A 20,293-nucleotide genomic window follows, 5' to 3' on the forward strand; every position below is an offset into this window, starting at 1 on the left:
TGCACAGAACAACCTCCTAGACAACAACCGATCCAGCTTCAAAAGTGGCCACTCAACTGAGACTGCCCTGCTCTCGGTTACTGAAGCACTAAGAGCAGCTTCCAAATCCTTAGTACTCATCTTGCTGGATCCGTCTGCTGCTTTTGACACAGTCAACCACCAGATCCTCCTGTCAACCCTCATGAAGATGGGCATCTCAGGAACTGCACTCCAATGGTTCAAATCTTACCTCTCAAGTAGGTCCTTCACGGTGTCTTGGATAGGGTGGAGGAGGTTTCTAAGTCACAACTTCTTGCTGTTGGTGTTGCTCAGGGCTCAGGGCTCAGTGCTTGGACCACTTCTTTTCTCCGTCTACATGTCATCATTAGGATCTGTCATCCAGAAACATGGCTTTTCCTATCACTGCTATGCTGATGACACTCATCTCTACTTCTCATTCCAACCAGATGATCCATTGATAGCTGTTCGCATTGCAGCCTGTCTGACAGACATCTCTGGCTGGGTGAAGGACCATCACTTTCAACTCAACCTTGCAAAGACAGAACTGCTTGTGGTCTCAGCCAACCCAGCACTTCATCACAACTTCTCTATACAGCTAGGTTCATCAATCATAACTCCTTTTAGGACAGCCAGGAATCTTGGAGTTTTGATTGATGATCAGTTAAGCTTCACAGACTACAATTGTTACTACAATGGCCCGGTCCTGCAGATTTGCTTTATACAACATTAGGAAGATTAGACCCTTCCTATCAGAGCAGGCCATACAACTCCTAGTCTAAGCTCTTGTTCTCTCCAGACTGGACTATTGTAATGCTCTCTTAGCAGGCCTTCCGGCATGTACTATCAAGCCTCTGCAACTGATCCAGAATGCTGCGGCAAGAGTGGTCTTTAATGAGCCGAAGAGAGTGCATGTCACACCATCTTCATTAGTTTGCACTGGCTGCCGATAGCCGCTTGCATCAAATTCAAGGCACTGATGTTTGCCTACAAGACAACCACTGGCTCTGCACCAATGTACCTAAACTCACTGGTTCAGACTTATGCACCCTCTATAAGCTTGCGTTCTGCGAGTGAACAATGCCTCATGGTACCATCCCAAAGAGGTACGAAATCACTTTCACAGACTTTTACCTGGACTGTTCCAAGCTGGAGGAACGACCTGCCTATCTCAATTCGAGCAGCTGAGTCTTTGGCCATTTTCAAAAAACATTTAATGACAGCACCTGACTAATTAATACTAGCACTTTCTTATTCTATTTGTCTTTTTCTGATTAAAAAAAAAAAACAACAACAACAACAACTTTGGTGTGTATGCTGTGCTAGACTAACTGAGACTTGTTACAGTACTTGTATACTGTTGCCCTCTTGTTGGTCTGATTGCTTCTATTGTTCTTCTCATTTGTAAGTCACTTTGGATAAATGTGTCTACTAAATGATTAAATGTAAACGTAGGCCGTTCTCTTTTCTAAGAGAAATTTAAACTCTAGACATTTAGGCCTCAGCTGTCTCAGAAATCCATATTTTTATGCAATTCAGAGTTGTAGGCTCTATTTGAGCTTACTTGGGAGCTGTTGTGAGTATAGAACATAAGCCTCCTCTCATCTTAGAGAGTCAGCAAATTGAGGCCTCCATTCTCTGAGCCAGAATTCCGGCAGTACCACTGAGTTGTAGGCCATTTTCCATAGCCTCCTCTGGTGCACCTGGTTGGGAGTACTTTTAACCATTGTTTGTTGGCTCCCCTGAACTCCATCTGCTATGTTAGTGTCAGGTTGCCTTCTATGAGGCCTCCCTGACAAGCATTGGATGTAGCTAGCTCTTCTCTCCAGAGAGTCATTTTGATAAGGCCTCCATCCTCTGAGCTCAGCTAGAGGCTAGGTTGCTAAGTTCTCTGTGAGCCTCCTTTGCCACTGCTCTTGAACTAGAGCATTGATAGGCCTCCTCTTGCACTAGAGAGTTGTTCCATTAGAGGCCTTCACTCCCCTGAGATCCACCCATTTTTGTGTCAAGCTGCTGGCCCAATTATGTAGCCTTATTGACAGACATACAACTTAGTGTATTCGTCTTTTGAGCTTAACCATATACCTTGAACGTTGCTTATCTTATTAAATAATTATCTTATTGAGGCCTCTGCTCCCTGGAGCTCCTCTAGGATAGCAATTGTGAGTTGCAGGCTCTCTGTGAGCCATCCTTGCAAGATGTCCTAAGCGTGGGGCATTGTTATGTCTCCTCTCGATTTAAAGAGTTGTCAAACTAAGGGCACCACTCCTTGAGCTTGGCTAGGCAGTAGGATTGTATGCTAAGTTGTTAGGCTCTCTGGGAATCTCCTTGGATACTGACCTTAATGTGGAGTGTTTCTAGGCTTTCTCTCATTGTGAGAGTAGTTGTTTTGAGGCCTCCACTCTGCAGAGCTTTGTGGGCCACTGAGACAGAGTTGCTAGCTCTTTCTGAGCTTTCTCTGTACTGTCCTTGGTTTAGAGTGTTGCTAGGGCTCTTTTTTTGAGGCTGTCTAACAGAAGTTCTTAATGTTAGTCTCTTTGTGAGCCTCCTTGGACACTGGCTTGAATACGAGAACGGAGTTAGGCTTCCTCTCTTTAGAGTCATTCTGTTTAGGCCTCAGTTCTTGAGAAGCTCCGGTCTGTGATGATTTTCCCTTTAAGATACCAAGCTTTTGAGCTTCCCTGTAGGGCAGGGGTGGGGAACGTTGATCCTGGAGGGCCATTGTCCTGCAAAGTTTAGCTCCAACCCTGAAAAAAACACTCACCTGCCTGTAACTTTAGTAATCCTGAAGATCTTGATTAGCTTCAGGTGTGTTTAATTAGGGTTGGAGGACAGTGGATTTCCAGGATCAACGTTTCCCACCCTTGCTGTAGGGGATCTTATAGCTTGGGCTCTGGCTGCAGGGAACTAATCACAATGACTGGTATGCACCTCTGGGATGAGGATTCCTTTGAGTCCTTTGACTTAGGCCAGCCAATAAGGCACATATTCCTTCAGCACTGCAACATGGGTATTTTGTTCCCCATAGTGCCCTCTAGGGGATGCAGTGCAAGTTCCCATCTGGAAGGGAACGTCTTAGGTTATGCATGTAACCATGGTTCCCTGAAAAGGGGAACAAGACGCTGTGTAAGAGTAACTATTACTATATGTCTAAATAATATGTATAAATGTACATTTAAATATTTTATTAATCATTTACTTACACTTTCTAAATGATCTTATGAACAACTCCTAAATAACTGGTTTGTAAATAATGTAATACTTAATTTAGAAATGATAAATTGATCATTAACAAAGTATGAAAATACAATTAAGAAACACATTATAGATATGCTTATAAATCAAGAACAAAGCATGTATAGCTGTATTTATGAACTGCTCACTGTCTCTTAAAGCTTTATAAATAATGAATTAACTATTTACTAATGCTTAACTAATGATTCATAGCATGAGTTATTATAAAGTGTTACCATTTCTTGGATTTGGGTTCTAAACGGGGACGCTTAGTAGATTACAGCTTAAGGTATTAGTTGTGCTGTTAAAGCTTATTCATAATACTGTTGAACTTGATCATATTTTCTCTCTCCTGATTATGTCTTAGACAGTGTTAAATAAGCCAGAGAAAGACAGAGTCTCAGTTACTGTTGTATGAGATGGTGTTATTCACTGGCTTAAAAAAAGCAAAACTCAAAATAAAAAAGTAAAGTTTTTTAGTTTTTAGTTCAAGGTTTCTACAGATATTGTGATATATCATTACCGTTAATTGGCCTTTTGGCCTAGTTGTGTGAAAAATCCGATGTAGTGAGAGCTCTAGTGACATCAAACAGCAATCTCATGTTTGCCAGACATTTCTGAAACTTTCAGAGGGACTGTTTGACCATCAGATGAGACCTAAATAAATCTTTGTGGAAAAACATCAGGGTGAACAAACCCTTTAAGAAAATTGTAAAATCTCCATTATACATTCCCAATATGGTGAACCTACAGAAAGTCCTCTTTGACAGAGTTTGTTTTGCTGTTAATATGTAGCTCTTTTTTTTCTTTCTTTTTTTTTTTTTTTTGCTTATTATTGAACTTGTTATCTGCATCAAACAACATTTCCCAAAAGCATTGTGAGCCCAAGATGATCTGAAAGACCATTGCCATCAGTGCTCACGATGCTTTTGGGAAACACAGCCCAGAGCAATGTCCATGCATAGATATTTTAAGGTGCATGTTGCCAAACCAAGCAGAGGCAATAATCCTGTGCATACAATAAAAATGTTTGCAGTGCCAACAAATTCAGTTTCAAATATTTGAAGGGGCACTGGGCCAAATGAAGAAAAAGGGCACCAGATCAATCTAATGTTTATTCTCGACACACAATTTGTTAAAAAAAAAACAGAGGGTTGGACATTTGAATATTTTCAAACAGCAGGCTAAAACAGAAAATAATATTTTGAACCGAATTCAAGTTAAAATTAAAATTCAACTGACTCTTTGCATGGTTTTTGCCTACACATGTTTTTTACAAAAATATCAGTGGCTACTTGAGCTTCCAGAATAGTTTTCCCTAAAAAGGAAATTGTGGTAAAGGAAAACTATTTCTTTTATTAAAAAAAAATATGTATATGTCAGTTACCAATTCTTGAGATATAATATCCTATAACTCAAAAGAGTTTTTGATAGATATCGGGGCCTATTTAGCATTTTTTAACTGAACGGTATTGGCTCTCATAAGCCCAATCCTTTACGTCAGCTGTCACGCAGGTGTTGTGCAGTAGGTGGCAGTGTGCATCTTTAAGTGGCTTTGCTAACCACCATTACAAGGAAAAGAAGCAGCTCAATTTGGGTGCATGAATGAGGGGTGCGTCTCAATCAGCTCTATAGCGTGTATACCTGTACCTACATACATATACACACCTATCCATAAACATGTGCATACGTACATATACATATGTAGACTATTCTAGACATCAAATTAGGGTGCAGTTATACAGCTTAATTACTGCTGGGATAAAAGAGAAAATATCTCTCCTTCTTACACCGAGGAGGAATTAATCTCTTACTAAATGTACTCTCATGTGTAGCCTACTTTTCTATAACCTTCAGAGTGTTTTTTGTGTGTGCTGTTGAGCTCATTTGCCATAATTTCTCTATAAGAATCTCTCTGACACCCACAAACAGACTGTCCAATTAGATCCATTATCAGCTGATCATTTTTGGCAGGTAAAGTTTCTTTTTATTTTTGGCATTTTTTTTTTATTATGATAGGACAGTGTAGAGTAGGCAGGAATTGAAGTGGGAGAGAGAGAGGCAGATGGGATTGGAAAAGGTCCATGAGGGTAAAAGGGCAGTTTCCTTCTGAGTATAAATATCACTACAGAAGTCCAGTGAGCTTCAGACTTCAGTTGAAGACTTTACCAGAATATTTCAGCTCTTAACTTCCCAAGGACACACAGAGACTCCAGGTAATACATCATATAAAACTAATACATCATTATGAGCTGATAATGTGTGAATGTGCTGTTTAGAGCTCAAGCAGACTATTCAGAGAATTCAGATGTGATCACAGGGGATTTTTTGTATAGACATGTTTTTACTAAAATTAAATAAAAAAGAGATCACTTGATTGCAAAGGAACTGAAGGAACGAATGTTGTTTGGTTTCTTGAACTTTGATGGACAATAGATTTGTTAGAAAATATTGAATTTCAAAGAAAACAGATCTGTTCCTAATTCTAAGTATGTGAATTTTTGTGTCGTCCACTGCTAGTGTACATAGGAATTTACTTCAAATTAAAGTACAATTAAAGCTATATTTCAAAAAATAATACTTAAACAGGAGCATACTGTAGTAATATACTTTAGGTGCAACAACAATATATAAATAGTGACCTATTCATATGATATTAAGTTCACTTAAAGAAAACTTACAAGTATACTTGCAGTATAAAACTATTAAACTAGTAGTTTACTGAGAGTATACTTCAAAGTGTACTTTCATCAACTAAAAAAAAAAAATCAACCATTAATCAACCATTTAACTAATAAACTATCAGTATACCTCTTACTACGTTTGTAGTTTAATAAAGTAAAGTAAAACAAAATGAAAAACAGTTGTAAACTAGTGTACTTAAAGTTTACTTTTATACACTAAGGCCTGGTTTCACAGACAGTTTCACATTAAAAAATTAGTGTAATTTTAACTGTAAAATATTGTAAAAATGTTACGGGAGAAAAAAACTATTAAAACAGTAAGTTACCGTACTATATACAGAGAAAAAACAGACATTTCATGTATTTTACAGTAAAATGCTGTAAAAAAATCAACGTGTAATTTACAGTGAAAAACTGTAACTGTATAGTAACTGATGAGTGTTTATATATGAAAAAGCTTAAAGGCTTTATCATATGAAGTTATCTCTTCAGAATAAAGTTTTGATTGCCTAGACTTTCAATGGGTGGTCAAAAATAATATCTATATGACAGTATATGCAGCTTTTTTTTCCCAGTGGTATCGAAAATCGATACTTATCAAGGTATTGTATCGAAGGTAGAAATTTCAGTATCATGACAAAGCTAATTAGTATATACTTATATATAGTATATATAGTATATATATATATACTATCTATTTGTGATTCTTCATGTATAGCTTTCTGTTTTACCACCCGCATTATTTTGGTGGTTGTCAGTATATGTTAAAGATACTAAACAAATATTAGTAGCAGTGTGCATTAATGAATTTACTGGTTATTTTTTTTTTTAATTTTCTTGTTAATACAGTTTGTTCTGTAAATGTTTTTACATATTTACTGTATTTTATTTTATTTTTTTTAACTAGGCCTACAATGTAGGCCTTAGTCATATTACAATATTTAAGCAGCTTTTTATAAAAATGCCTTTAAAAACCTTACTGTGTGCATCTTGGAATAAAACAATGGCACTGACCTATTTTAAGATACGTTAGTACAAGTTATTTTCAGTTGAGACAGCTCAAACATGCATTTTAGTCTGGGACTATAGCCTTAAGCCTTGTCTGTGAAACTGGGGGTAAAAGTGAGCCCATTTAGTCCCAATTAAGTACTATTCAAATAGTACACGTATGCTACTATAGTAGTAGTACATTGATATTAGTATACTCACTGCATAAAGTATACTTTAAACTATATTTGAACTTAAGCATTGTTAATAAAATGAATTTGAAGTATACTTAGTTTTTGTAACGATGTCTTTTAATCCAACAGGTGTCCTTGTTATCTTTTCTAAGATGGCGGCTCTTTTGATGCACCTGAAGCAGCCGAACTGCATCTACATTTATGTGTATCTGTGGCTGGCAATTCTTGCTGTGGTGAACGCAGAGGCAAGTATGCCTTTATATTACAAAATGAAAGTCTATCCAAATGTATTTCAAGAGATTAAGGATTTAAAATATCTGTGGAAGTTTGTTTTTATTTTCATTTTTTTTTTTTTTTATTATTTCTTTAAAAATAGGAAAAGTTACAACCCAAACCAAGTGAGACTAGGACTGAGGAAAGTGTAAGATTTAATGTCTTACCACCCAGAGGAACTGCAAAGACTCCAGGTAAGATGACCGTCATGTCTTTGGGACCATTAAGAACTATTTATAGCAAAAATGAATACTTCAACTCTTAAAAAGAGCTTCTTTGTGTTGTGCGACTTCCAGATATCAACTATAACCAACGATGACTCTAATTTTGGTTTGTCTCTTTATGACTTTTCTCATCAGTTTGTGCTTGGCCTATAGGGCTTAAGAAGTTCTGTGATCAAATAGCTACATTTTATAACACATTTCTAATGTCTTTAAACAGTTTTCATTATCACTAAGGTTGCACCTTAGTGCATTTATTTTAACACATTTAAATTAAAGCTACAATCACCAAACCTGGGTCAGACCTTCAAACTGTTCTGACTCGGATTGCTATATCTTTTTTAACCAATCGCACTTATGGTTTTCATAAGCTAGACGATCAAAACTATGAAAAATCCCATAGACTTTGAGCCATTCAAAACTTTTGTACAATAAGACTTATAGGCCCGGTTTCACAGACGGGGCTTAGCCTAAACCAGGATTAGGCCTTAGTTCAATTATAATATTTAAGTAACTTTTATAAACGTACACTAGAAAAAAAACATTACTGGTGTGCATCTTGAGACAAAACAATGGCACTGATATATTTTAAGATATGTCAGTGCAAGTTACTTTCAGTTAAAACAGCTCAAACATGCATTTTAGTCTAGGACTAGTTTAAGCCTTGTCTGTGAAACCGGGGAATAGTGCAGTTATGTGATGGTATCAAATTTTCAGTTTGCAATAATTGCTGAAGCTTTTATCAAGGTATACGGTATTATCACCATATTGAAATAAGTTGCAAAAAAGTGTTGTCAGTATAACAGGTTTAATAACTTTTTTCCTTATAACAAGAACTCTGAACATTTAAATACAACACATTTAAATACAATAACGCAATACACAAAAAATGTAAAGTAAATAAATAAATAGAGTAAACAAATGCTAACGTGTCAAAACATGCTAGAAACATGCTAAAACTTTTTAGCAACATGTTAGAAACATGTTAAAACATATTAGCAATGTGTTAAATCATGTTAGCAGCATGTTAAATTATGATAGCCACAGGCTAAGTCATACTATGGTAAAATATGTTAGCAACATAATGCTAAATGTGCTAAATCATGCTAGAAACATGTTAAATCATGCTAATCTTTGTCTGTTTTTTCTAATAAACTGTATTTCCTTCGAAACCTTTAAACTTCAAACTTTCTGGTCAAGCCAACATCAAAGTTTGCTTGACAAACTTTTTTATCTGGTTATATTGTCTTTTCTTCTTGTTAACAGCCCTGCAGTCAGAACCAATGGAAGTAGCAGCCCTCGGAAGACCTTTGTTTCCTGGTATGCTGTATGACTGTCGCAGGGATTCCTTCATTCCAGGTGCTGCACCTACCTAAATAACCATTTCCTTCAATACACTTTCAAAACATGTTCAATCACCACTTACCAGTCATTGTGTGAAAAAACCTGCATGTGTAACCGGTCCATTGCTGACCGCTGTTATCATCCTCTGCGTTGTGTGTAAGAAGACCCTGGACACTTTTACTTAAGTTCACCAAAAGGGGATTTATTGACAGCCACGCCAGCATTGACTTCACTCCGTCTGTGGATTAACATGAATAAAGTTCATATATCTCTTGTGGGCGTTCCATAATGAGACATTCCTCTCCCCAGCACAAACAATGCGAACACATTTTGTGTAACAGTTGAGAAAATTAACATTGAAACATTATAGTATTAACACAATACAAGAATATAAAGAAAATAAAAAGACAATAAGACTGAAATACCTGTGGATTAACATGAATAAAGTTCATATATCTCTTGTGGGCATTCCATAATAAGACATTCCTGTATGATATAACATTTGTTAGCTAATTAATGACACAAAACCATGTCAATACAATATCATATGGCCCATGATATAACTTCACATTCTTAATCCACTCACGCATAGAACATACAACAGAATGCTGCAAATAGTCTCAGTACTGTTTACAATAAGACATTTAGTCGATTTATGCACTTTGCAAACTTATTTCACTCATAAAATGAAGAGCTCTGAAAAAACGCTTACCTCTCCCCAGCATAAGCAATGCGAACTGGCGAGAGGCGCGCACTCACTTGAAAATGGCGTCAGCAGGCGCAATGATATTACGCAGCGTCTCTCACAAATGTCTCCATGGTTGCAAGGCACGCTCCCTGTGCAAGCAGGGGCTCACAGGCGCTGTGTAATATCATTGCGCCTGCTGCAGCCATGGTACGGCAGCAAAGTTCCTTGATTTTTACGCCGGAATGACAGTATAGTTCCTAGTCATATCGGCCTAGAAAATCACAACTTTTCATTTTCCGTCGATCTTAGTACACAAGGTAACTACAGAAGAGTCAAGTTTAAATAGGAAAAATATTGAAACTCTTTGGTCATTTTTTAACGAGATGCTAACGGTCTAATCAGATTCAATGAACTATGCTAAGCTATGCTAAAAGTGGTATCGCCAGACCCGGAGATCGGCTAAATGGATTCGAAAACGGTAAAACTCAAATGTTTAACTCTAGGGGAGTTGGAAAATGAGCCTATTTTAAAAAAAAAGTGGAGTGTTCCTTTAAAGAAAAACAGAAATACAAAATACAATAAAAGGATTTTAGTGAAAAAGCAATGTGTCACATTCAAATAGTTTTCACAAGTTTACCCATCACTAAACCATCCAACCTACACTTCCTCATACATAGAGTAACTGTTAAAGCCACTTCTGATTTCAGGTGTTACTCTGTGGGATAAGAAATCACTGAGTGAGGATTTGGACAGTCATCCACAGCCCAGAACAGATGTGATATTCAGTAACTCTGACTCTCTCTCAAGTAAATTCAATCTCCTGGATGTAAGCGCTTCCCTAAAGGCCAGTTTCTTGGGGGGGCTCGTGGAGGTGGGGGGATCTGCCAAGTACCTGCGTGACACCAAATCCTCCAACCAACAGTCCAGAGTTACAAAGTATTTCAGTGAAACTACAAGATATGAACAGCTCACTATGAGCCATCTGGGCCAGATCACCTACCCTCAGGTGTTTGACCAGAAAACTGCAACTCATGTGGTCGTTGCTGTGCTGTACGGAGCTCAGGGATTCATGGTATTTGATCGGACATTTTCAGAAGAGGAAAACAAGCAGGAAATTGAAGGAGAACTGAATGCCATGGTCAAAAAGATCCCTGATTTTTCTAGTGGGGCAAATGCAACTTTAAAAATGACTTCTGCTGAAAAGAAAATGGCTGAGAAGATCACCTGCACATTTCACGGTGACGTCCGCCTTGAGCAGAACCCCACCACATACATGGAGGCCTTGAGTTTGTACAAGCAGCTCCCCACTCTGCTGAAGAATCCACAGAATGAAGTTCCCGTAAAAGTCTGGCTTTATCCTCTTCATCTTTTGAACTCAAAGGCAGCTCAGGTAGAGAGAGAAATCAGTAAAAGCGTGGCTCTCAAAACTGAAGCTATAATCGAGGAGCTGGGAGAGGCAGAAAGGACATACAATGAGCTGTCAAGAAACACACTGGTTAATAGTTTCAAAGACATTAAAGAGAGGCTGCGCTCATTTCAGAACTCATTTAGCATTTACAAGGCAATGCTACTGAAAGCAGTCCGCAGGGTCTTGCCTGCTATTCGAGGAGGAGAGGAGGAGGAGAAGTCTCTGGAAGACATCCTGAAGATCCACAGGAGCTCCCCATTCAGTGCTGAGATGCTTAACCAGTGGTTAAATGATGCAAAGTCTGAACTTCAAATCTTGAGTTTTCTCACCAAGTCACTGGACGGGATCAAAATTGAAGACTCAGACAGTCTCAACGCCATCCTTCTTAATCCTGACTTTCCTGGAGTGATTTGCTTTACCTTCACATCTCTGAAATATAAAGACCCATATCTTTCAGCCTTGAAAGAGTTCCTGAAAGCTGACAGATTTACAGAGCTAGAAGGGGAACCCAACATGATTTCTGTGGCACCTATCAGAAAGTGGTTCAATGATTCTGATCTTATCGCAAAGATGAGATTTAACATCAATCTCTTCAAAGGTTTATCAAAGCCGTTTGAGGGACAGAAAGTCCTTTTTGTTATTTCTGCCATCTCAGATCCCTCCAATTCAGGTTCCTCCATCTATCTGTATGAACATGGAAAACTGAAAGACAAACAAGCACAGCATTCTTTCAGTGTGCTTTCAGGATTGGAGAATTGAATCAGGAAATTCTGTTAAAATGAAACTCAGATTCAATAAGTGATTTATACACAACCATTAAATGTCATTTTCATTATTAAAGCACCTCAAATTTTTCAGTAAACCTTATTTTTGCTAATATCATGCTCTAAGGCGCTGTCTTCTGTCCAAGCTGTGAGAAAATTTACATGGATAAAGTATTGCCCAGGGTTTGAAATTCTTCCACCAGTGCCATGTCAATTGCATCTCATTTGTATAAATAAAATATTGGAGATGAATTCAGTATTTAAAAATCATATTCTTTGACTTGCAAACATTTACCAGCACATGTTGTGGTCAATCCTTGTCGAAAACCTTTAATAAAATCAGGATTTGGTGCACCTGTACCTCCACCAGATGCCTCAGAATTGTGTTTGTGTTCACAGAGGAAACATTCATAAGTAAAATCAATATAAACCTACCATAAGAATTTGTCAAGTCCAAATGCTTTGTTACGACCTTTGCCTGGCTTTGAAGGTCTAATTTATGTTTATTTCTATGTGATATGATCTGTGTATTACCACAATAAAAAGAACTACAAAAGAACACCAAAAATCTTAAGCTTGTTAACATGTGCCTTTTTGGCATGATAGTACTTTCCGCAGAGTGTTTAGACAGGAAGACGAAGACAAACAGATCAGGATCAATAATATTCCAAGTTTAATTATAAAGCTCCAGGCAGGCAGACAAGCAGGGTAAACACAACCAAACATAACAGTGATCGGACAAAGACTGAGGGAACGGGAGGAACTTAAGCAGCAAACATAGATGAGGATAATTAAAGGAACACAGCTGATAATCATGAGGAGCGGAAACACAGAACAAAGGAACACAAGGTGAGAATGCAAACAAACTAAAAGTCCATGATAATGAAACTAAACAGAATATAACCTCTCAAGCAACACCATAGGCTAGGGAGAAAAGATGTGTCTTCAACCTAGATTTGAATGTGGATAATGAGGTAGAGGACCGGACAGAGAAAGGAAGTGCATTCCACAACTTGGGGGCCGAAGTTTCAAACGCCCGGTCACCCTTGGTTTCCAGACGGGAACGAGGAACAGAGAGAAACAACTGGTTTGATGAGCAAAGAGATCTCACTGCAGAATATGGTTGAATGAGATTGACAGTGTACTGTGGTGCTAGACCATGCAAGGCTTTATAAACATAGAGCAATACCTTAAATTCGACTCTGTATTCAACTGGTAACAAGCGCAAGTGAGAACAGGTGTGATGTGGTCTCTCTTCCCTGCACCCGCTAGAAGTCTAGCCGCTGCATTTTGAACTAATTGCAAGCGATGGAGAGTGGATTTAGGCAAACCTACATATAAGGAATTGCAATAGTCCAATGGTGATGTGATAAGTGCATGAATCACTAATTCTAAATCCCTTTTTGAAAGAAAATGTTTTAATTTGGGAATAGACCGAAGATGAAAGAAGCTTCCTTTAATAACGGCACTTATCTGCTTATCGAATAGTAGGACAGTTGTGATTACCAATGCTGACATAATAGGTTCGCCCTTTGAGATACGAGGAAAACCAGCTTAATGCAACCCCCTAGATACCAACCACTCTGTCAATGCAGTTTAACAGAATGGAATGATCTATTGTGTCAAATGCCATGTTGAGATCTAAAAGAATTAAAATAGCGCCATCACCAGAATCCAAGTAACACAGAATATCGTTGGTCACCTTTAGCAAAGCAGTCTCAGTACTGTGAAATGCCCTGAAGCCTGATTGAAATGTATCGAATATACTAAAAGTGGTCAAATAAGAATAGAGCTGCAAATAAACCACCTTTTCTAGAATTTTTGATAGAAATGGTAACTTTGAAATAGGCCTATAATTATTTACATCATCTGGGTCAAGAGAAGGTTTTTTCAGGAGAGGCTACACCACAGCATGTTTGAAGCTATAGCAGGGACCATTCCATTCACCAGAGAGCTGTTTATTATGGCCAAAATGATGGGGGCAACAGAGTTAAAAACATTTTTAAGAAAAAGCGATGGTATGACATCCATAGGAGAGTTTGTAGGTTTCAATGATGAAACTATGTCTGACAATTGAGTGAGAGAGAGCCTGAAAGTGCTTGGAGGCAACACAGGTTCAGAATGAGTCACAGCTGGGGCCACAATTTGTGTTCTAATATCCTGAATTTTATCAACAAAAAATTCAAGGAACTTTTCACATGTCCCGGGGGTTGCAGTAGGATGGCCAACCATTGCAGGGATCATAACAGTATCTATTGTATTAAAAATGACCTTGGGCCTATGGGCCCATTATTTCCAAGAGATAATTAGATTTTGCAGTCCTGACAGTGACTTGATATTGTTTTAATGAATCACAAAACATTTCAAATGAAACCTTAAGTTTATCTTTCTTCCACTTGCGTTCTGCTTTTCTACATTTCTGCCTAATGGAACGGGTATGTTCATTAAGCCAGGGCTGTAATGTTATCCCAGTTAAAGTCACATAATTGTCTGTGAATAAAATTAATATTTAAAAAAAAACATATTGTGTTGAAGTCATTGTTTGTCACTTAAGAAATCTGCTTGTGGTACAGTGTCAGTGATACAATTTAAGAAATCTTCCATATTAATGCATAAAATCTTATTTAATCCTCTATATGAAGGTTTATGTGCTCAGATTATTTACAATATATTCTATTGATTAAATAACAGTTCAAAACAAGACATGGTTTGTAGTATTGACGTCCATTCATCCGTCTTCCGTGCCGCTTATACCATATGGAACACGGAGTGCTGAATGATAACTGACTTACAGCAGGGTAAAATATATCGGAATAAAAAGAGGTTAGGGGAACGTTCCGGGAACGTTCTAGGAAGGTTAAGGGAATGTTCCGGGAACATTCTGAGAACATTCTGGGAAGGTTAGGGGAACGTTTTCCAAACCAACAGGGAATGTTCTGTTTACGAAGAAAACTTTAAGAAAACATTCCTGGCTAACCAACAGAGAACGTTAGGATGTATGTTCTGGGAACCAGAAACTAACGTTCCCAGAATGTTCTGGGAACCAAAAATTGGAGGCCTAACAATGCTAGCAGTAGCAAAGGAGGCTCACAGAGAGCCTATCACTTAGAACTTACACCTGAGCTCTGGAGATCAGAGGCCTCAATAAGATGACTCTCTAGCAAGAGGAGGCCTAGCAATGATCTAGTTCAAGAGCAGTGGCCAAGAAGGCTCACAGAGAGCCTAAAAACTTAGCTATCTAGCCAAGCTCTAGTAGCAGAGGCCTCAACATGACGACTCTCTAAATCGAGAGACCTAACTATGTCCCACGCTCAGAACAGCTTTCCAGGAGGCCCACATAAAGACTACAACTTGCAAATGCTGTCCTAGCGGAGGCCTCAGAAAGATAACTCTCTCTAGTGAGAGGAGGCCTAGCAACGCTTGCAGTATTTGGCTTAGCTCAAAAGATGAATACATTAAGTCCTACACCTGTCAATGAGGCTACATAATAGGGCCAGCTGACACAAAAATGGGCGGAGCTCAGGGGAGTGAAGGCCTCTAATAGAACAACTCTCTATGGCGAGAGGAGGCCTAACAGCTCTCTAGTTCAAGAGCAATGGCCAAGGAGCCTCACAGAGAGCCTATCAACCTAGTCAATTCTGTCTGCAAGAACAGGGGCCTCAATATGCTGACTCTCTAAGGTCAAAAGGCGGCATATGTTTTATACTCAGGGCAGCTCCCAAGGAGGCTCAAAGAGAGCTGACTACTCAGAATTGCATAAAAAGACGAAGCTCTGGGAGAGCTGAGGCCTGAATGTACAACTTCTTTTAGAAAAGAGAAGGCATAGCAATGCTCTTTCAAATAAACAGCTGCGGAGGCTCAAGAGAGCTTAACAACTCTGCATTGTTACCCTGTTAAGACCCCAACAAGGAGGTACGTAGCACACGTAACAACTTGATGCTGCTGCCCCAGGTGGAGCACTGATCTATAAAGCAGGGGCCTCACAGAAAGATTCTCATAATGAGAAGAAGCCTACTGGTGCTCCAGACCTAAAGCAATAGCCAAGGAGGCTCAAAGAGAGCCTAACCACTTGGCAACACTACCTGGTCCATAACAAAGAATGAAAACCTCTCCATGTCACAATTCTCAAGACGAGAGGAGGCATAACTGCATTCTGTTGCCCAAAACTGCTTCTCAAGTAGGCTCTGCAAAAATGACTAAAAACGCTGTATTACGCACGCCAGACAAGTAGTTGGTGATGTTAATTTGTAAAGAAAGACTACGCGCCTGCGCATACGCAGAGCACTCTCGCCAAAAGTGCATGCCTATCCACCGTATTTTTATAGTATAAGGTGGATAAACTAAACACGTAATACGCATGTGCATGCCGTCACCGTTTTCACAGATTTGCATTTTTGCAGTTTACACGGAGATGACATTGGTATCGTTTTCAAAAACTTGCACTTTGAAACCCATTTTCAAAGGTTTGCGTTTTCAGGCCACCAAAACGCCACTGTGGTGTAAATGAACGGCCAAAATGCATAAAAAGTTTTCAGTTTTTAGTTGAAAATTGTGTTTGTGTAATAAGCCCCTTATACTCACAGTCGTACTAGTAGTGAAGTCATAGGCTGCCACCTGCCAATGTCAAGTTCATTGTCGTGTTTACACTCATGCTTCAGACACCAGTCATGCCGGAGGCATTCCCCATAGTTCCCTCTAGGGAGCGTGAGTTCCCATTCGAAAGGGAACTGATATATAATAGTAAGAGTTAACCTTTACCACATTTTCCTTCAGAGAATATTTTATTTAGATATTTTAGTAAAAATATGTAGGCAGAATCTATGTAAAGAGTTGAATTTTAACTTGAATTTGGTTAAAAATATTATTTTTATGTGGTTTTAGCCCCATGTTTAAAAACATTCAAATGTCCTCCCCTGTATTTTTTTTAACAAATCTGGTGCCCCTTTTCTTCATTTGGCCCACTGTCCCTTAAAATATTTGAGAACAGCATTTGTTGGCACTGCAAACATTTTTATTGTATGCACAGGTTTATGGCCTTTGCCCCAGAATGCATGCAGGCAACATATTGCTAACAAAATGCTTTTAGAATGGAGGGAAATCCACTCCACTCATATACAGTACTTTGCCTACTAGAGGAGCAACACAGACAGTACCAAGGGTGCTTGTCATTTTGTACAAGAGGATTTTTATATCTTCAGAAATGAGTGTGATGATGACTTGTGTATACCTCTACTCATATGTAAAGTGAAATGTGTCCCTTCAGTGCTTGAATTGGGTCAGTACCAGGAGTGATTTTTACATACTATCATACAGCAGCTATCATGAACTGATTAAAAAAAAACCTGGACATGTAGATCATAGGCTCATGATGATATTTACTATCATAGTTATTGTACCATAAGTTACGAAAAAAATACCCAGCCCTAATATATTGTCAGTATGCAAAGCATTGGCTACTGCTAAATGGTTACAGTAATATTTTTATGTAAACTTAGTGCACTTTTGTGTGTGTGTGTGTGCATGTGTCTGAAGGGCATTCTTTTATCTCTGCTTCTGGATAGACTGGATACATTTCCAATATCAAACAGGAGATGATACGACTGAGTAAAACTTAAACCTGCTATAGGCCAATGCAAGTGGAAGCATCAGTGGGTTTTCACTAGAGGTGCACCGATACTAAATTTCTCTGCCGATACCAATAGCCGATTATTCAGAATGATATCGGCCGATGCCGATACCGATACCAATAGTTTTTTTTTTTTTTAAGGAAAAAAAATCTCTCCCAAATAATGTTGCAAACTATACAGGGAACCCTCTTATTTGGTACACTACAATATTAGAGGTTACAATTAACAACATAAGTTTTATATTCAGCTGCTGTTTATTTTCAGATATAACAATTACACTCAAATAAAAACTGAAATGTTTGTATAAAACTTAGTATCACATAAGGTAGTTTTCATAAGCACTTGTTGTCTTCATGGCAAATTTACACAAACATAATTTACAGTAAATAAGCTCCTCTCTAATGTTTTTTTTATATAGGTAGCTAAGAAACTGTGAACATTGGAAAACATTCCTGAGGTAAATTTGACATGATGTGACATATTGTTCACAAGCTGTTTTATTGACATCTTTCCACGGTTGAAGCACAAATAAAGTGATTACAAGAGACGTGATACATTCTGGTAAGTTGTACTAGGCTATATTTTTCAACATACCTTTGATATTCATGCATGTTTTTCGAGATATAACTTGTATTGAAGAGGAAGAAAAGACTCGCGCTCCGAGCTGCCGCCTGAACTGAGGCATTACAGCGATCTGACACGACACATTTAAGAGCGTCAAAACGCCATTTATTGTTTGAATTTCATTATAAAATGGACAGAATTTGAAAACTGAAACTTTTATTCTTATCAGAAATAACAAGGCACAAAGCCTTTTGCGATTATTGGACGGGAGGCGCTACAAATAATATTTGATGTAGCAAAAAATAAAAATGCAGACCTGGCAACCCTGGCTTGAAATACGGGTGATTCATAGGGTCAAAAAGAGCCTGCTTTAGCGTCACTATTTTTAAACTGTTAATGCGTTAAAATTTAACACAAAAGCTGGTTTGCCAACCGCCAAGAAGAAGAAGAAATTCAACACAAGAGCGATTTTCTTCACACACAGTATGTATGAGTTGCAGTCTTTTCCGCACCCTTTTGATTGACAGGATTTAATCGGCCCTGGTAGTTTTTAAACATTCGGACGATGGCCGATAGTGATAATAATAGCTTTTATCGCCGATACCGATTGTTGGCCGATACATCGGTGCATCTCTAGTTTTCACATTACTGTAATATTTTCAGCAGCTTGAATGACAAGATGAGTATACACTTGCAGATTTTTACAGTCACTGTCAAATGTTAATGGCCAAGAAAACTATCTTATTAGAAGACATTAACAATGGCACATTGAGTAGCACATTGCCTTGCTGTCGGATCTCTTTCATCAATACTTTTAATTTTATCATGTGTTACATATTTTCTTTTAACCACTGCAGACAGTCAAGTAAAATCTGTGATTTTACTACGCAAAATATGAGAATAATATAATGAAAATTTAGTTTTGTAATGATAGATGATGATCAAACCTGTTCCTTGTCTGAAAACTAATGCAACAAAACTCATGCCTGTCGGCCCTGTTAATTGTTCAATTTAAAATGTAATAATTTTAAAGCTCTCGTTTTAACTTACTATGAATTCTTTACTGTGCATTTTGACAGTAACCGTTTCATTTCAATTGTAGTTGTAGCAGACTTCAAGTGGTAACCTCCAGACACCACAGAAACACAACCACACCACAAATGGGATGATGGATGCAGATGGATTTATTCCTTAAACAGAGTAGCGTGAGGCAATATTAGTATACACAGACATCAAAAGGCCTACTCTCTCATTCCTCTGCTTCTCCGTTCCCATACACTGTGCGTCTGAGCGCGAACACTTAAAGGAGAAGCGATACATTTCCCTTCGGTGTCTCACTAATTAAGGCCCCACCTACAACAATTGATAGAAACTCCCGATCGGAACCATTGAAAATAGAACTTAATAAAAATTAATTTAATACAAGTTTTGCTGAAGTTAACTAAATTTACAGAACATTTCTCCTTGGAGATAAAAAAAATATATCAAATTAAACAGATGTTTTAGTCAACTGGCTACATACTCCCCCCTTAACTTCACAAAACTTGTGCTACTACACTTCTGTCAGTTCAATAAGGGAGCAAATAAGGCAAGTCATTTGTTACCGGCCACACCATTTCATCATACAACATACATGTTACCCGAACATCACGGGACAAAGAACAAATGAAAGTTGATCAGACTCTCAGATATTCTTTTGCTCAAGAGGTGCCTTAAACACCACTCAATTTGACTCAAATGACTTTTTTCTGCTTGCCTCACATTCTTATGACTATGCCCATATAATTTAAAACCTCTTAAAATAAAAGGGACTTAGTAACATCTTTGACTGCGTTGTGATTTGTTCTCTGAGTCATATTCTGAATCAGTCTATTTACAGGTCTAACCAACCTGCCAACCCGTGTTCGTACCTGGGTCACTACTTCAGACACATTAGGGGGTGCACTGGAAATGGACAAGGTGCTGGTGGATTTTGGCTGCTCTTTAGCACTGGGCATTGCATCAGCTGTACATACACTGGCTCGAGAGTCTGTTGGATTTGATGGAATGTTTCGATAGTCTGAATGAGGGCATTTACTTTCAGACCCTGGGACTAGGTCATCCGATTTACTCTCAGGCTTTCCAAGTTCCATTACACTCTCCTGTTTCTCTGTATCTCCTCTTCCTTCCACTGAATTATCTGTGTCAGGTAAGGAAGCTACCCATTCAGCAGTACGCTCTGTTTCAGGAAGGTCGCTCCCCAGTTCTGAACTCTGTGTCAAGGTTTCACCTGACTTCTCATTGCTGGTTAACGAGTCATCATGGAAAG

General features: G+C 38.3%; 3 protein-coding genes across 5 annotated transcripts in view; 2 read left to right on the plus strand and 1 right to left on the minus strand.

Annotated features, from left to right (window-relative positions):
* Positions 1 to 20,293, plus strand: part of LOC127509938 (gastrula zinc finger protein XlCGF52.1-like) — a 316,344-nt gene that overhangs the window by 82,029 nt on the left and 214,022 nt on the right. The gene's annotated exons all lie outside the window — the stretch shown is intronic.
* LOC127509888 (stonustoxin subunit alpha-like) overlaps positions 1 to 20,293 on the minus strand; it is a 77,934-nt gene that overhangs the window by 13,569 nt on the left and 44,072 nt on the right. The window lies entirely within an intron of this gene.
* On the plus strand, positions 5,322 to 12,160 carry LOC127509910 (neoverrucotoxin subunit beta-like). Its single transcript, XM_051889264.1, has 5 exons — positions 5,322 to 5,447; positions 7,226 to 7,341; positions 7,473 to 7,563; positions 8,857 to 8,949; positions 10,330 to 12,160. Exons 2-5 carry the CDS (start codon positions 7,249 to 7,251, stop codon positions 11,787 to 11,789), a joined length of 1,737 nt encoding a protein of 578 aa, XP_051745224.1. The 5' UTR covers positions 5,322 to 5,447; positions 7,226 to 7,248; the 3' UTR covers positions 11,790 to 12,160.

Source organism: Ctenopharyngodon idella, chromosome 3, assembly GCF_019924925.1.
Source record: "Ctenopharyngodon idella isolate HZGC_01 chromosome 3, HZGC01, whole genome shotgun sequence".
Classification (NCBI taxonomy): Eukaryota; Metazoa; Chordata; class Actinopteri; order Cypriniformes; family Xenocyprididae; genus Ctenopharyngodon; species Ctenopharyngodon idella.

Excerpts from the sequence above, each read along its gene's own strand:
- LOC127509910 (XM_051889264.1), top strand. The coding sequence starts at position 7,249 with ATGGCGGCTCTTTTGATGCACCTGAAGCAGCCGAACTGCATCTACATT. Across the intron at positions 7,342-7,472 it reads TTGCTGTGGTGAACGCAGAG|GAAAAGTTACAACCCAAACC; the intron begins GCAAGTATGCCT and ends CTTTAAAAATAG. Across the intron at positions 8,950-10,329 it reads CAGGGATTCCTTCATTCCAG|GTGTTACTCTGTGGGATAAG; the intron begins GTGCTGCACCTA and ends TTCTGATTTCAG.